This window comes from Prinia subflava, chromosome 4, assembly GCF_021018805.1.
Source record: "Prinia subflava isolate CZ2003 ecotype Zambia chromosome 4, Cam_Psub_1.2, whole genome shotgun sequence".
NCBI lineage: Eukaryota > Metazoa > Chordata > Aves > Passeriformes > Cisticolidae > Prinia > Prinia subflava.
The window spans coordinates 722,300-736,583 of record NC_086250.1 but is presented as its reverse complement, the minus strand read 5'-3'; the positions used below and the strand labels follow the sequence as shown (position 1 = coordinate 736,583).

The 14,284-nt window shown below is 42.1% G+C and overlaps 1 protein-coding gene across 6 annotated transcripts in view; it reads right to left on the bottom strand.

Annotated features, from left to right (window-relative positions):
• Positions 1-14,284, bottom strand: part of ERC1 (ELKS/RAB6-interacting/CAST family member 1) — a 250,634-nt gene that overhangs the window by 173,753 nt on the left and 62,597 nt on the right. For 3 of the 6 annotated variants that reach the window (XM_063395072.1, XM_063395071.1, XM_063395075.1), the window contains exons 4-6: positions 4,586-4,660; positions 2,480-2,635; positions 171-263 (exon numbers count right to left, since the gene is read on the bottom strand). In XM_063395072.1, coding sequence (XP_063251142.1) covers positions 171-263; positions 2,480-2,635; positions 4,586-4,660 — 324 coding nt within the window. The remainder of the gene's footprint in view (positions 1-170; positions 264-2,479; positions 2,636-4,585; positions 4,661-14,284) is intronic. The other 3 variants (XM_063395074.1, XM_063395076.1, XM_063395073.1) reach the window with 2 other exon arrangements.

Sequence of the window (14,284 nt, the reverse complement as noted above, 5' to 3'; positions counted from 1 at the left end):
GCTGGAGAGCGATGTTATTTATGGACACCATGTGAACAAAAAGGCAGCTAAAGGCTGAGCAGGCTGTTAGTTCTACTTGTTAAACTGAGTCATGAGGAAGGTGAGAGGAGAAAGCCAGAAGAGCCAGCGAGCCCCAGTGAATGGCCACTGCACACAAAGAGAGATCTTACTGCAGAGACCTCGGCCTGGAGACCAGCCACTCTCTTTTTCAGGTCCTCCCCTTGGGCCTCTTTGGCACTTAGCTCTTCCTTCAGTTGCTCTACCTGTCACGACATTGTTATGCTTTTAAATATTTATTATTTGTCAGCTTCCAGTCAGCCTGCTTCAGTCCAAGAAACTGAGAGTGACAAAGAACTGAACAGAAGGATCAGCACTGGTCACTCATGTTCTCCATTCTTCCTTAAATCTTCTCAAAAGTTTCATGTCTGTGTAATTTCACACAGGCTGCCAGACAAGAATTTGATTATGAAACAGAAGATATACAGTTATGGTTATGTTTACATATGTCAAGAATGTGGCACTTATCCGGTTTTGAAACTGCATTTCATAAGGAAATTACAACAGGAAAAAGGACATACTTCAGCTTAAGAGAAATAATCTTAATGTCAAGCTACAGCCACAAACTACTTACACAATACACCACTATAAAAATAAATGCTGTAAAATTACAGAACAGGGTAGGACAGCAAGATGTCAGGATTGAGATGGCCAGGAGTCATGAGCAAACAGACACCAAAAGGGAAAATTCTGCAGGAAAAGAAGTGAGCAGACCAGCAGACAGAAGAGGGCCAGAAATCAGGCAGCTGAACAGATCAATGGATGCCCAGAGGGAGAGGACAAGGGGAAACTGAAGAGTTGCCAACCATGAAAGAAGAAAGAAGAAAAGATGGAAGGAAGTGGTGCTCTAATCTCCTCCCCCATCTGAATTTGAGCAGGGAATCAATTCAAATGATTCCTAGAAGTAATCCAGTGGGATTTTATCAAGCATTTAATAAAATATAAGGAACTGAGTTCCTTCAGTTCCTAAAAGCAACCCAGTGGGATAAAGAGCAAAAGTGAGAACAGACAGGAGTTATCTGGAGGTGTTTCAGTGGGCTGGTGTGAGACAAGAGGAAGGAACACACACTCAGTACATGGATCTACCTTGGGCCATGGAATGCTGCTTTCTCCAAGGCACCTCATCCTGCATTCTTTTTTTGACCAATAATTTCAAGTAGGACAAATGCAGTGGGTTACAATGGCTCAGCACCTAGCAGAGTAATTTCCAACCTCCACTCCAGTGTTTGTGCACTGCTAGCAGGGAGGACACATAAGCTAATTAAGGAAGGCAGGACTGTTCACAATATACTGAAATTTACTCTACAAGAGGGCCTGAACCTTCACTAAAGAATGTTGGGAGCCACTAAAAGACTGAGAAACAAAGAATGGATCCACTTTTGCCTAGACAATTCAATAGCCAGTGTCTGTCTTTACACCTGAGGACCAACATCTCTCACTGCTGTTCTTGTCCTGTATTCCAAACAGAAATTCCTGTCAGCACATGAATTATTAACATGCCAGAAATGAAGGGCAGTAGTGCTGTAACTCTGCTCTGGTGCTGACTCCACTGCTGGAAGCAGAGTGTCCTGGAAAGCCATCGCTGTGACAGTTCACACTCTCCTCAGCTTTTATGTAATGAAAAGGCCAAACAGTTACACAACAACAGCTGCAAACAGAAACAGCCTTTTATCAACAAACTACCTCTGGAAAGACCTTAGACCACAAAATCTGAACCAATAATGGATTAGCAATGGTGGAAAAGGAAAAGGAAAAGGAAAAGGAAAAGGAAAAGGAAAAGGAAAAGGAAAAGGAAAAGGAAAAGGAAAAGGAAAAGGAAAAGGAAAAGGAAAAGGAAAAGGAAAAGGAAAAGGAAAAGGAAAAGGAAAAGGAAAAGGAAAAGGAAAAGGAAAAGGAAAAGGAAAAGGAAAAGGAAAAGGAAAAGGAAAAGGAAAAGGAAAAGGAAAAGGAAAAGGAAAAGGAAAAGGAAAAGGAAAAGGAAAAGGAAAAGGAAAAGGAAAAGGAAAAAGGAAAAAGGGGAAAGGGAAAAGGGGAAAGGGGAAAGGGGAAAGGGGAAAGGGGAAAGGGGAAAGGGGGAAAGGGGAAAGGGGAAAGGGGAAAAGGGGAAAGGGAAAAGGGGAAAGGGAAAAAGGGGAAAGGGAAAAGGGGAAAGGGAAAAGGGAAAAGGAAACCAGGTGTGACAATAAAAGGAGAACTTGGGCTACTGATCTTAATGAAGCAACATTATAATATTTTCAAACTGGAATTTAAAATAGTTTTCAATATTTTTAAGTTATTTTCGTGGCTCCACAGCAGGTATTTAATCAATTCTGTTTCCCAGGTTTGACTGGGAACCCAGAGCACCCCTCCAAAGAGAAGCACAAGCTTTCTCCCCTGTGTTCACTGAGCAGTTTGACACAGGGCTGTCACTCTGTCCCAGTACCTTGTTTTTCATGAATTTGGAATGGCTGCGGTACACCTCCATCTGCTTCATCTCCTCCTCACGCTCCTCTGTGCTCAGGGCTCCGTTGGACTTCAGCATCTGAATCTCCTCCTCCAAATCCCGCAGGCCGCGCTCCATGGAGGAAATTTTGGAATCCTGAACGTGATGAGAGGAGATGGGTAAAGACACAGATGATTTGTTAAGGGACTGCTGCAGCAAAACAAAAGGAGACACACGTCCAAGAAATGACCTGCCCTTGACATTTACCTAGGAAGTTCTTAGAAAAATCAGTGTTCAGCTCTTTATATATGGGTGTTTAACACTCATTTCTCCATTTGGTTTTTACCTTTCAAGGAAAGCAGGAGTTTAGTACTGAAAGAAATCACGGTTCAAGGCAGGATCACCATGGAGGATGAACAAACAAAGGAACATGAAGAAAAGTTGCCTTTTCAAAGCCAGCACAAACCAGAGATATTCAATTCTAATTGAATGGACAGCAAAATGCGGCTGCAAGAATGGCAAAAAACAGGGTCTGTCCCACTAGGTAATTTAATGGGGTCACAAATGGGGAACAGCAAAGCACCAGAAGCAAGGAAAACGTGCAACAATCTATTTTTGACTGGATAAAGCAGTAAAGGATTCTGACTCATGTGTACAATGTATAAAACATTTCAGTGGGTTAAAAATAACCATCTGGAAAAACAAAGAGGTCCATCTATCATTATCCTCCTACTTTTACAGGATGATCATTCAGTGTACCTGGTTTGCTGCTTCTTTAGAAGCCTTTTGTGTTAGGAGCAGCAAGAACAGCACACAGAGCTTCAGGCACACTCAGGATCATGGACATGGATTTAGGAACTATAATCTCTTACAGCAGTCTATTTTTTCTTATTTCATTTCCCCAAAATATTCAGTCCTTCCTGAAAGACAGATCTGACTTGAAACTATATCACAGACTTTCATAAACAAAACCTTTCTATTTCTTTGTCTGATAAGCAAAGCACAGCTGAACAAAAAGCTGATTTTTACACATACAGGTTTTCATTCGTGAGATGAGATTTTTTCAAAAGCATCAGTATGAAGATCTAATTGGATTTCCTGACTAATGTTTGATACTTAGGTTAAAAACTGATAAAGTAGATTTTTGCAACAAAAAATTAGAGGTAGTAAGGTGAAGTGATATGTTGGAATTGACAACAGCATTTTGTTTCAGTGCTCACACTATTTCCCAGAAATACCCCTGTGTTTCTCTTTTGATAATAAAGACATTAATGTTACCAGAATGGTCAATCAGTTTTCACTACTATGGGCCACAGAGATGACTAATGAAAGAGTGACAGCAAATGAAAGGCTTCAGAGTAGAAAGATGGGATGTAAATAAGGACTGATACAGAATGGAAAACGTTGCAGGAGAAAAAAGGAAGGAAAATAAAATAAAAAAGAAGGGATAGCAAATGGAAAAGAACAGCTTGCAAAGACAGTTTCCAATTTTTCAACTCTATTTGTCCAAAACCTTGTTTGATGTACTTTATGAGCAATACAATATGAAAAATGATTGCATAAAGCAGTGTAAACCACACATTTGATTGTGGCTCCTGAGCTCCTGGCCAACTGCCATCAGTCCATTAAATACTTAAGCAAATGGCTTAAGAATTCAATCACAAATTCATCTGGGAAAGTTAGGTTCATGATGGCACACAGATATTTCTAGCTATATGAGCCATCCTTTACGTGGGTGTCGAGTTTGCTAACTGTGTTGATACACAGAATGTAAAGCAGTATTTCAATCCTGATAACATAAAAAGAAAAGAACCCACATCATAAAATCCCACAAATCTTTCGTACTAATCTATCATTCCCATTCTTGTAACAGAATGAACTTTTGGTTAACTGTAACAAATCTGTATCTGCTGCTGCAGGCAGACAAGTTTCTACTGTGTCTGTGTCTTCAGTGATCAATAGTAAGAAATAAAATAGTATAAAAGGTATAGTTATTTTAAATTACAGGACTGACAGACGCATATGGTGTTTGGTGGAGGCACCTTTCCCATGAAAGCCCATTTTGCAGAGGAGAAGTGCCACTGCAGGCCGTGCAGGAGCCCTTACCTTCATCTCAATGACGGTCTGCAGAGCCTTCGTCTTGGCCGTGTCGGGAGCGTTCTCAAAGCGCCGATGGATTTCCTGTCCCAGCAGAAAGGAAAGCAGGAGTTACACAGGGGCAGTGCCCCAACACAAACATCATTACCAGAACCTTCTCTTTCTAATACACAGCATAACTCAGTGCTGCTTTCTGATGTTGGCAGCTCACGCACTTTATCACTCCCATATCACAGAAAGGATTGCCAAAAGCTCATTCAACAGAACCCCAGCCTCAGCTAAAAAGGCACAGCACAAACTGCACCTTTGACTACTCTCACTCAAAATAAACCTGAAAGGACAGCTGGGTTTACTACAAAGCTCCAGCATCTGCCTGCTAAACCAGTGTGAGCTGCTGCCAGTGTCTCATGAGGACATACACACAATGCACTCGACCAGAGGCTCACTGCACACACCACACTCTGGTTCCTGGTTCAATAAGCTGTAAGGTGCAGCTGCTGTCAGCTCTCTTTTCCCAGCATTTTCACCCCAGAGTGGCAACATTTAACTACACAGGATGAAAACCTTTCTCCAGGCTCTTGGCCTTGAGCACACCTGGAAATAAATGCACAGCACACTGCTCAGGAGGCTCAGGGGATGCAGGCAGGAGGATACAAATCCATGGGACATTTCTGTTTATGTAAATTCACAAATATCATGCTTCAAACTGCTAAAGGGATAAAATTACAAAAAGCTGAAATTACTTGTTCTATCATATAAGGCTGAGGTTTCAAGCCAACATGTGTAAAAAGAGGAGAAACAAAACAGACACCACTAACACTCTTTTTCACTCTTTGTCTTCACACAGTCTTGTCCTTCCAGCACACTCTAATGTTAACTGCAGGAATGTGAATTGTTAGAATGTTGATATGCCAGAAAAATACTGTCATGCCCATAGAGCACAAACTGTGATGCAGTTAACCTAACAATGGATTGTGTTATTTGCCCACACACGGTTTATCCATTCCCTCCCCTCAAGCACCTGAAAGACAAATCTCAAGATCCGCCCACAAATTTGTATTTTCAATAGACATGGTGAAGAGGTAAAATTCTGTCTGGCAGTCATTCATGCAACTAGCTCCCCATGATTAACTATTTCAATGAAAAAGGCAGAGTTGCACAGTGCTTCTCAAAAATACTGAAAACACTGCTTGTAAAGTCACGAAGCTCTTACACAGCTCTGAGTGAGCAAGACTGAAATGTGCTGAGACCTGACAAGGGCCACAGGAATCTTGCATAAGTCTGGCATAAGACCATTTGCATAAGTTGATGCCTGTGAATGGTAACAACAAGAAAATCCAATAGAAGGTTTCTCTGGTTTTAAATATTATGTTTGTGTATTTTCTGAGAAGCTGTTTTTACAAGTGTGTTTGCAGTGTACAGCAGCATTCTCTGAAATAAAAAAAATCCTCCTGAACAAATAAACCTGAAAACCCCTCTAAATATATTTGTTTCTCCTAGAGTCAATAGAAAACTTGAGAGCCTGTGCACTTATGTTACTGGCACCACACAGAGAAGAGGGGAGCAATATCATTATTATTCTGCTTACCTGTACCTACATTCCCCAAGTGGATTTACTCAAAGAAATTAAAACAAACTATTGTGAGCTTTTAGCAACTGAGAAAACAAAGGATAAGAGGGTCAAAAATTAACATGCCATAAGTCTGCTTTGGACAGTGTATTATTTTTATTTGAGTAGTTAGGTAATTTCCACCTGTGCAGAGACACTGTTTCTGAGCTGGGAATGTGAAATCAGCTCCTGCTATGGCAGTGGGAGAGGTGGAACACACAGCAGGAGAACTGCATGTCTGTAAAGTGTCTGCCTCCACCATTGCTCAGGGTTTTCCCCAAGAGAAAACTCTTCCAAGCTCCTTCTGGAGAAAAGCCTGTGTCTCCTCTGGGATACAGTGATTTCCTCTGCTGAAGGGATGCTCTGCACTTCAGCACAGGAAATGTCCCACTTCCATCGCCCTACGTAACTGCACTGTGATTTGGATGACATCACCTGCTGAGAAATAACACCTCCACTCCTGCCTGCACAGGAAGGGCTGCATTTGGCAGCGTGCCTGTGGTCCTGAGCAGCCTGGAAAGGCAGCTGCAGGCAGCCCCAGCCCGTGGAGCCCAGCAGGGCAGGAGCCCAGCAGGGCAGGATCCCTGGGCAGGATCCCTGGGCAGGATCCCTGGGCAGGATCCCTGGGCAGGATCCCTGGGCAGGATCAGACACGGCTGCACCCACGGCAGAACGGAAAGGTTCTGGTGTACCCCGGCTCTGCTGTACTCAGATTCTGTGCTGGACACACACCCCACAGCTGGGTGAAAATTAACATTTGAACCTGTGAAACAGGATTTTGTGTGATAGCTAAGAACACAGGGCCACACACAAATGTCAGGACCAGAAAAACAGAAACCCAGTCCTTCATTCCTTGCAAGTGATCATTCTGATAAAGTAATACAATGTTTGTCCTTTAGTTTCACACATTAAGAACTTTCTTATGTAACTGCTATTGTTTCCTAACAGGTTAGTAAAATTTAGCATCTTTGCACCTTTGAGTGCAAATTCAATTATTATAACAAGGGGTGGCTCATATAAATATCTTTTATATTTTTATTGCTTTCATATGTTCAGTGACTCCTTCATTTAAAAGTGACAGCAAAAAGGAAAAACAAAATGATGGTACAAATTGATTCCAACTCTAAAGTACATTCACAGGCATCAAAAATCCAAAATGGGTTGTTCTGTCCAAAAAAATCTTTAAGATTCAATAACTAGAAACTGAAGACCAGAAACAGTCAGGAGTTCTGAACAAGGTAGGCACTTTCTCCAGAGCTGGGGTTTATATTTCATCTTAACTTTTAATTAAGAATATCTGTCTTCCTTTTCAAGAAAATCTACCACAGAAAAAGATATGAACTAAAGGTGTGTATCATTATTACATCTGCCAGGTAACAATGACAGTTCTGCAAGGCAGCACAGTGCCCCTATGAGGAACAACACTCTTAATTTTCTGCTCAGCATAATTACATAGAACAGCTGATCAAACACACTGAGAACACTGAGCGTGTAAAGAATAGCTGTGATAAAGTGATTTTAACACACCATAAACAGTTACAAAGTCCATGGGGTTTTTTTGAAAATAATCCCAAATTAGAGCACGCAGTTTAGAACTGAAGGAGCCCTCAGTAGTGAGCAGTATTATCCCTGTCAGGTACACACACTGAGGGTTGGATTTAGTCCAAACCTTCCTCTCCTTCATAACCTGCCCATGTCATTCATGGTTATCCCCTCTGTTGCTCCTGTGTCTGATTTTGCACGGGGTTTAGAACAAATGGGAAGGTGCACTTTCAAGCAATGATGTTTTTACAGTGGGGTGGGCTTTATTCTTAAAAATCCAGCACCTTCTCTCTCAGCAGCCACGAGACAAGCAGCTTCCAAAGCAGTAAAGGACATGCCTTCCATCCCCTGCCAGACTTGCACTTGTACATTCCACACAGAGAGTAACAAAAACATGCCATTTCAGACATGAATTTCTTCTTTAAAAATGCTTAAAAACATTATTCGTAATTAAAAGCACAGTCATGAATCTGGCTTTTTAAAATCTTAACTGTACAATCCAAATCTTTGAGCAAGCAATTATGATATCCTGTGCTGGATCTTCGCATCATTCACTGGACTGGGCAGTTGTGACTAAAAACTGGTTTTATTCTCCAACCTTATCCTCCAGGCCTTACTAAATGAGTGTTATATATCTTTTGTACTTAAAGTTTAGTCTCTCAGATGGCTTTTCTGCCTACCTAGATTTCAGCAACCTAGTCCTAATTAATTTTAATGAAATACAAACATTAAAACCAAAGGAAAATTTCAGGAGCATCCATCAGCTCAGCATTAATGACCATTGTTAATTCAAAAAATTATTTAGTAGCTATAGAAGATAAAATAGATCTTTAGTTGTGTAGAAGGACACGTCATACCTGACTAAGTTGATTTTCTTCCACCTGGCCGTGTGGCTAAGTGGGGAGCAGTGGGTGTTCCATGTCCCAAGGCCTCCAAACATCCCAAGTCTGAGGCACAGGCTGGGGGAGTGGTTAAATCAGGTGGAAACGAGCTGGGCTGTGGGGCTCAGAGCCTGGTGCTCATCAGCACTGTGAGCTCCAGCCCTCATTAGTGCCTTCATTAATGAGCTGAGCCACAGGACAGGCAGCACTCCAGCAGCTCACAGAGATGGAATTTGGGGAAGACGTGAACTGGATGGAGCCACGTGCCCTTGATGTAGAAAACCCCCTGTGCTGGGTTGTGTATGTCACCAGAAGTCCCAACACCCTGCCCAACAGGGTGTCACGTCACATTCTACTCTGGCAGTGTTTCTAGGGTGTTTTGTTTATTTGCTTGGGGTTTTTTTGTACTACATTTGTATTTTTTAATATTCCCAGTAAAGAACTCTTATTCCTATTCCCATATCTTGACCCGAACGTCCCTCAATTGCAGAATTCTAATCATGTAGAAAGAGCAGGTTTACATTCTCCATTCAAAGGAAGCTCCAGCTCTCCCCAGCAGCTCCTGTCTCTCCCAAGCCAGCCAGCCCCGGGGCAGGGAGCAGCAGAGGTGGGAATCAGGAATTCCTTCCCTCCCTGTGTGCAGCCTGCAGAGCCCTGCTGGGCACCGTGCCCACCCTGGGCTGCCCAGCACAGGAGGGCACCCCAAGGCTCAGGGAGGAGAGCCTCACACACAGTGCACGGGGACAGAGGGGCAGAAAAGTGTGTGAAAGGAAAAGCTGAAAGGAAAAGGCTGGGGAGAAACCCAACGCCTTCTAGAACAAACTGCAGCTCTAGAGACGATGGAAACAAAGGTCTCAGAAGTGGAAGGACGACAGGCACCAGGCAGAATCTGCAGCACTGAACATTTAGACCTGCTAATATAAAAAGGTTTTACCAGGAGAACAGGCAAGGGCTGGAGCAGGTGCCCAGAGAGGCTGTGGAATCCCCGCCGCTTGAAATTGCTGGTCTGAGCAGAAGGTTGCATGAAATAACCTGTGGGAGAGCCCTTCAGTCTGCATGACTCATCTGTATAAATATCTTTACTACCTGGTGCCAGAAGTGACTGGATAGTATCACAATTGTTTCGTTTCAGGATTTTTGATGCTTTTTTTTTTCTAAACGTACTCCATACCAGTAATTTTAACTTCTATTTCAGCAAGATGTAAAAATGAAGTGAAAAAACATATAAGAGTCCTGTAGAATTTATTTCACTGCTATTAGAGTTTTTGCCACTAAAATGATGCAGTTATACAAGTCTGGAAGCAGTAATCATGGTAGTTCCTTCGGAAATTATTTCTGCATTTTTCCACTTGTCATTTCCTGCATTTGCAAACCAAATCAACATAATTCCCTGAAAAAAACAAATGACTGTATTTATAAAGGGCATAACTTTGAAAGATGTGCTGGCAATCGCACACACATTGATAATGGAGGGTGCCAGTTGCTTTGAAGCTCAGTTACCCCTGGCTAAAGAAACTCATCTCTGTTTTGCAATTGTATTAATCCATTGAGAGGATTATTTCTAAATCCAATTAAAACCTCAGATATTAGGACACTTAAGTTTGTTAACAAAGGCATCACCTAAAGTGAAAATTAAAGCTCAGCTTCCTGCTCATCTCAGTATTTCAATCAGCAGGAAACAAAAGCAAAATCCCTCAAAACTTTGGCATTAGAGTAAAAGCAAGGTAAGAAGAGAACTAATTCAAAGCATCCAATTAGTTGTAAGTAGCAAGTCATTGTGTTGAAATCTGACTGCTGAAGTGTGAATTCAAAAGCTGAAGAAAAGTCAATTAAAAATTAAAATCTTAATCTTGTAGAACTTCATTTACATATGTGCTGCTATTAATTTTTTCTCTTTCCTCTTATTTAAGGTGCAAAAGCCCTCATTATGTACTTAAATTAGCTTCCAACTTGCTTGTGGTATTTTTAGGGTTTTTTCCTTCCACTAGAAGTTTGACATTTGTGGAAACAAACTACCACAGATCTCACTTTTACTGAAGAGAAGTGCAGGACAACGTGACCATCTCCAAGGAAAGCACACCTAGGATGTCATTTGTACACAAAGCAAACCCTCTAACATGTATTGACAAAGCAAATCTTCCAACACAACAAAACATCAAAAGGCATTGAAGCTTTTTAAACCTCTAATCCGCAGACACATTTAAGCATTGTTTCACACAGTTTTAAAAATCCTGTCTGAAGGGTGTGGAAGTGCTAAAATGAAATAGTAAGAAATTCTCCTGTATGTTGAAGACTAGCCCAATCATATAGAAAAAAGCTGGTTTGAAATAAGTACAAGAATTAAATAACTTGCCCCCCATGCCAGAAAAAGCATATGAAGAAACCTACTGAAATTTTATTAATTATTTCACTTTGATGAGACCATAATTGTAATACAGAAAAAACCTCCTGACAGATGACTGGAGTTCTGCTTTTTTCCATTTACTTCATACCCATACATTATTTAACTACTGTACAAAAATCAGAAATTTGCCATGCTAGAATAAGGTGTTTTAGAAACAGAAAACAAATACATTATTTTCCAACCTGATTCTTCAACTTTTGAAGAATTATGAAGCTACCAACCTCTGCACTGAGGAAAGATGGAAATAATTTCATGTATGTTTGACCATTTTTACCTGTCATAGAATATAGAATATTCCAAACTAAAATGGTATTTAAAAGCATTTAAATGCATAAAAAATACATTATGCATGCTTTCAAGTTGCAATAGCCTGTTTTCTCCGATTTTGACCTACAAAACCTCTGTGTGTTTTAAAACTACCTGCAGACCAAACAAGCAATTCTAATAAAGACATAATTATTTAAATGATCTTGATTTGAATCATTTCTCCCTTTGCCATTTGCTTCTAAAAGGTCAAAAGCATGAAGCAGCAATTAAAAAAAGCAGAAACTTCATTTTTTACCTCATCAGAAAGACATCCCCCAGTGTGATGGTGGTAAGAGTTCCAGTCACTGAATCCGTCTACTCCTGCAAACCAAACTTCTCTCTTGAGTTATCTTACTTATGTTGCAAAATTTTGGCACAGGACAAAAGTGTTCCTTGAGTTAACTCTAATTGCTCCAATTAAAATGTCTAAATCCTCCTCTGAGCCCGGAGCAGAAAAGGGTAGGAATTTTAACACACCCATGGAGAAACAACTTGTTTGCAGAACTGGTCCGAGCGGGGAGCCCATCTCTGTGCCCCGGGCACGGCTCTGCAGGGACCGTGGTGCCACCTCCCTCCCTGAGCCCCTGGCTGCTGCCTTTGGCCTCACAGGGGCAGGTCAGGGATCCCAGGCTAAACCCTCCTGTGTGACCCCGTGTGCCAGCCTGTCCCTGCCAGGCTCTGGGGACAAAGCAGGGACACTGCCAGTGCCCCTTGCTGGGTACCCCGGGCACTGCCCACCCAAAGAGCTCACAGAGGGCTCCCTGCAGGAAGGGCATCCCAATAACTGTGATGCAGCTCACAAACTGCACTGTGTGGGGTTCCCATTCCAACAAACACTCAGAAGGGAAATAAATAATAGCTTTTTCTGCCACAGCCTCTTTCTTTAAGCTCATTGTGAATTTGTGCCCTCATGAACCACCCATTTCAGTGTCTGTTTTACACACAGAACCTCCCTTTATTTGTTAACACTCCATTCCTGACTCCTTCATTCAGTTTTGTACTCAGCTGGAATAAAAATCCATCTTGTTTGAATGGAGCCAATTATTAAAAAGAAAAAAAAAATAAAGTCAAAACTGTTAATTTACTACCAAACAGTTTCTGGACACAAAGTATAAAGCTCCTGTCAGTTCTTCCCTCATTCCACACTACTGTAACATGCAAGCCTTGGCTCTAGAACTGCCTTCTGAAGGAAGAAGCCTCCAGGATAAACAGCCTTCTTTCTGTTCCCAAACAAATGGCTGTGGTCAGCCCCCTACACGTACAGCCCCTGTTGGGCTGTCCTTACAAATCTCAGTCTGCCCACAGCACCCCAAGAGTTTGGAACACCAGGCCTGGATGCAGCCACATCACATTCTGCCTTGGTCACTGCACTCATACCTGGGCTGTCTGTGTAGCCAGGAAAAGTCCATTTCTAACCAGGGCACCCAGCACTCTGGGGAGTGGGGAGCTGGGAAAAGTCCATTTCTAACCAGGACACCCAGCACTCTGGGGAGTGGGGATTTGGGAAAAGTCCATTTCCAGCCAGGGCACCCAGCACTCTGGGGAGTGGGGAGCTGGGAAAAGTCCATTTCCAGCCAGGGCACCCAGCACTCTGGGGAGTGGGGATTTGGGAAAAGTCCATTTCTAACCAGGACACCCAGCACTCTGGGGAGTGGGGATTTGAGAAAAGTCCATTTCTAACCAGGGCACCCAGCACTCTGGGGAGTGGGGATTTGGGAAAAGTCCATTTCCAGACAGGACACCCAGCACTCTGGGGAGTGGGGATTTGGGAAAAGTCCATTTCCAGACAGGACACCCAGCACTCTGGGGAGTGGGGAGCAGAGAGGCTCTCAGGAGGAGCACAGCAGCTTGGTTATCTTTGGAGCTGTGCACCACCACTGATAATCCTGCAACAGGCAAGTCTGGAACAAAGAGACAGCAGTTAATGCAACTTGGGAGCTATTCTGGAAACCATAGTCCACCTGCTGGATTTCATCAAGTGTTTCTTCCTGGTATGAAAATAATTTTGTTTTTGAAAGTTAAGTCTAGAATACCAACCACGATAATTGTCACTAAGGCTGAAGAAGGGGTATTCCAAATAGCAGCCACCTTTTGCTAAGCTATGAAGCTGCAGTTTGTTTTCCAGGGAAGAGGAATGGGATGCAGCCACACTGTTATCTGCTGAAGTCAGGGCATGCTGATGTTCAAGGTGACATTTAAGTTTTAATTCTTTGTGTTAATGAGAGAATGTCCTCTGTACCAGTTGCTGAATACATCCTATGCTGGATATAGTAACTTTCCCATGGACTGATATGAGTAATTTCTTGAGGTCCTCAGAAGTCAGGGCAATTGGGAAAAGCCCAAGAGAGTCAAATTGCTTATGGAGATACCTCTCAGCAGCTGCAGCAGAATCCATTTCATCACCTGGATTTGGGAGACAGTGCCCTGGGATACGATCAGAAATATGTGATGGCTTTTATATGAGGAACAATTAAGCAGCACGGGATTTTTCAGCCCAGAAAAAGGGAGATCTTGGAATGGATAAAACTGTGAGTGGCACACACAGTTATGATCTTACCATAACCACAACTCTGGCCTTTCTTAGAATTTATTTTCCTTAGGAAATTCATGCAATCTTTAGTACAATAACAGCAATAGCAAAAGCTGAAGAAATCTATTAATTCACATTTAATTCTCAAGGTCATAGTGCTGGCCACTGTAACTGCACTGTCTGCCTGAAAAACTGTCTGATGACCTTGAGTCTCAGCATCACACTTCAAATCACATGGAGGTTTCAAAGTCAGAAAACTGAGGGATACCTTTTTGCTTCAAAATGCAGATCTTCAGTATTATTTTCAACAAATATTCTATCAGAAATCCAACACCCTTGCAGAGTCAGAAACAGTACTAGTGGATTCTGACATTTCAGAACTTCTTTTGCTAAGATGGTCAAGAGTGTTATTAAAATTTTCTAATGTGTTAGGACA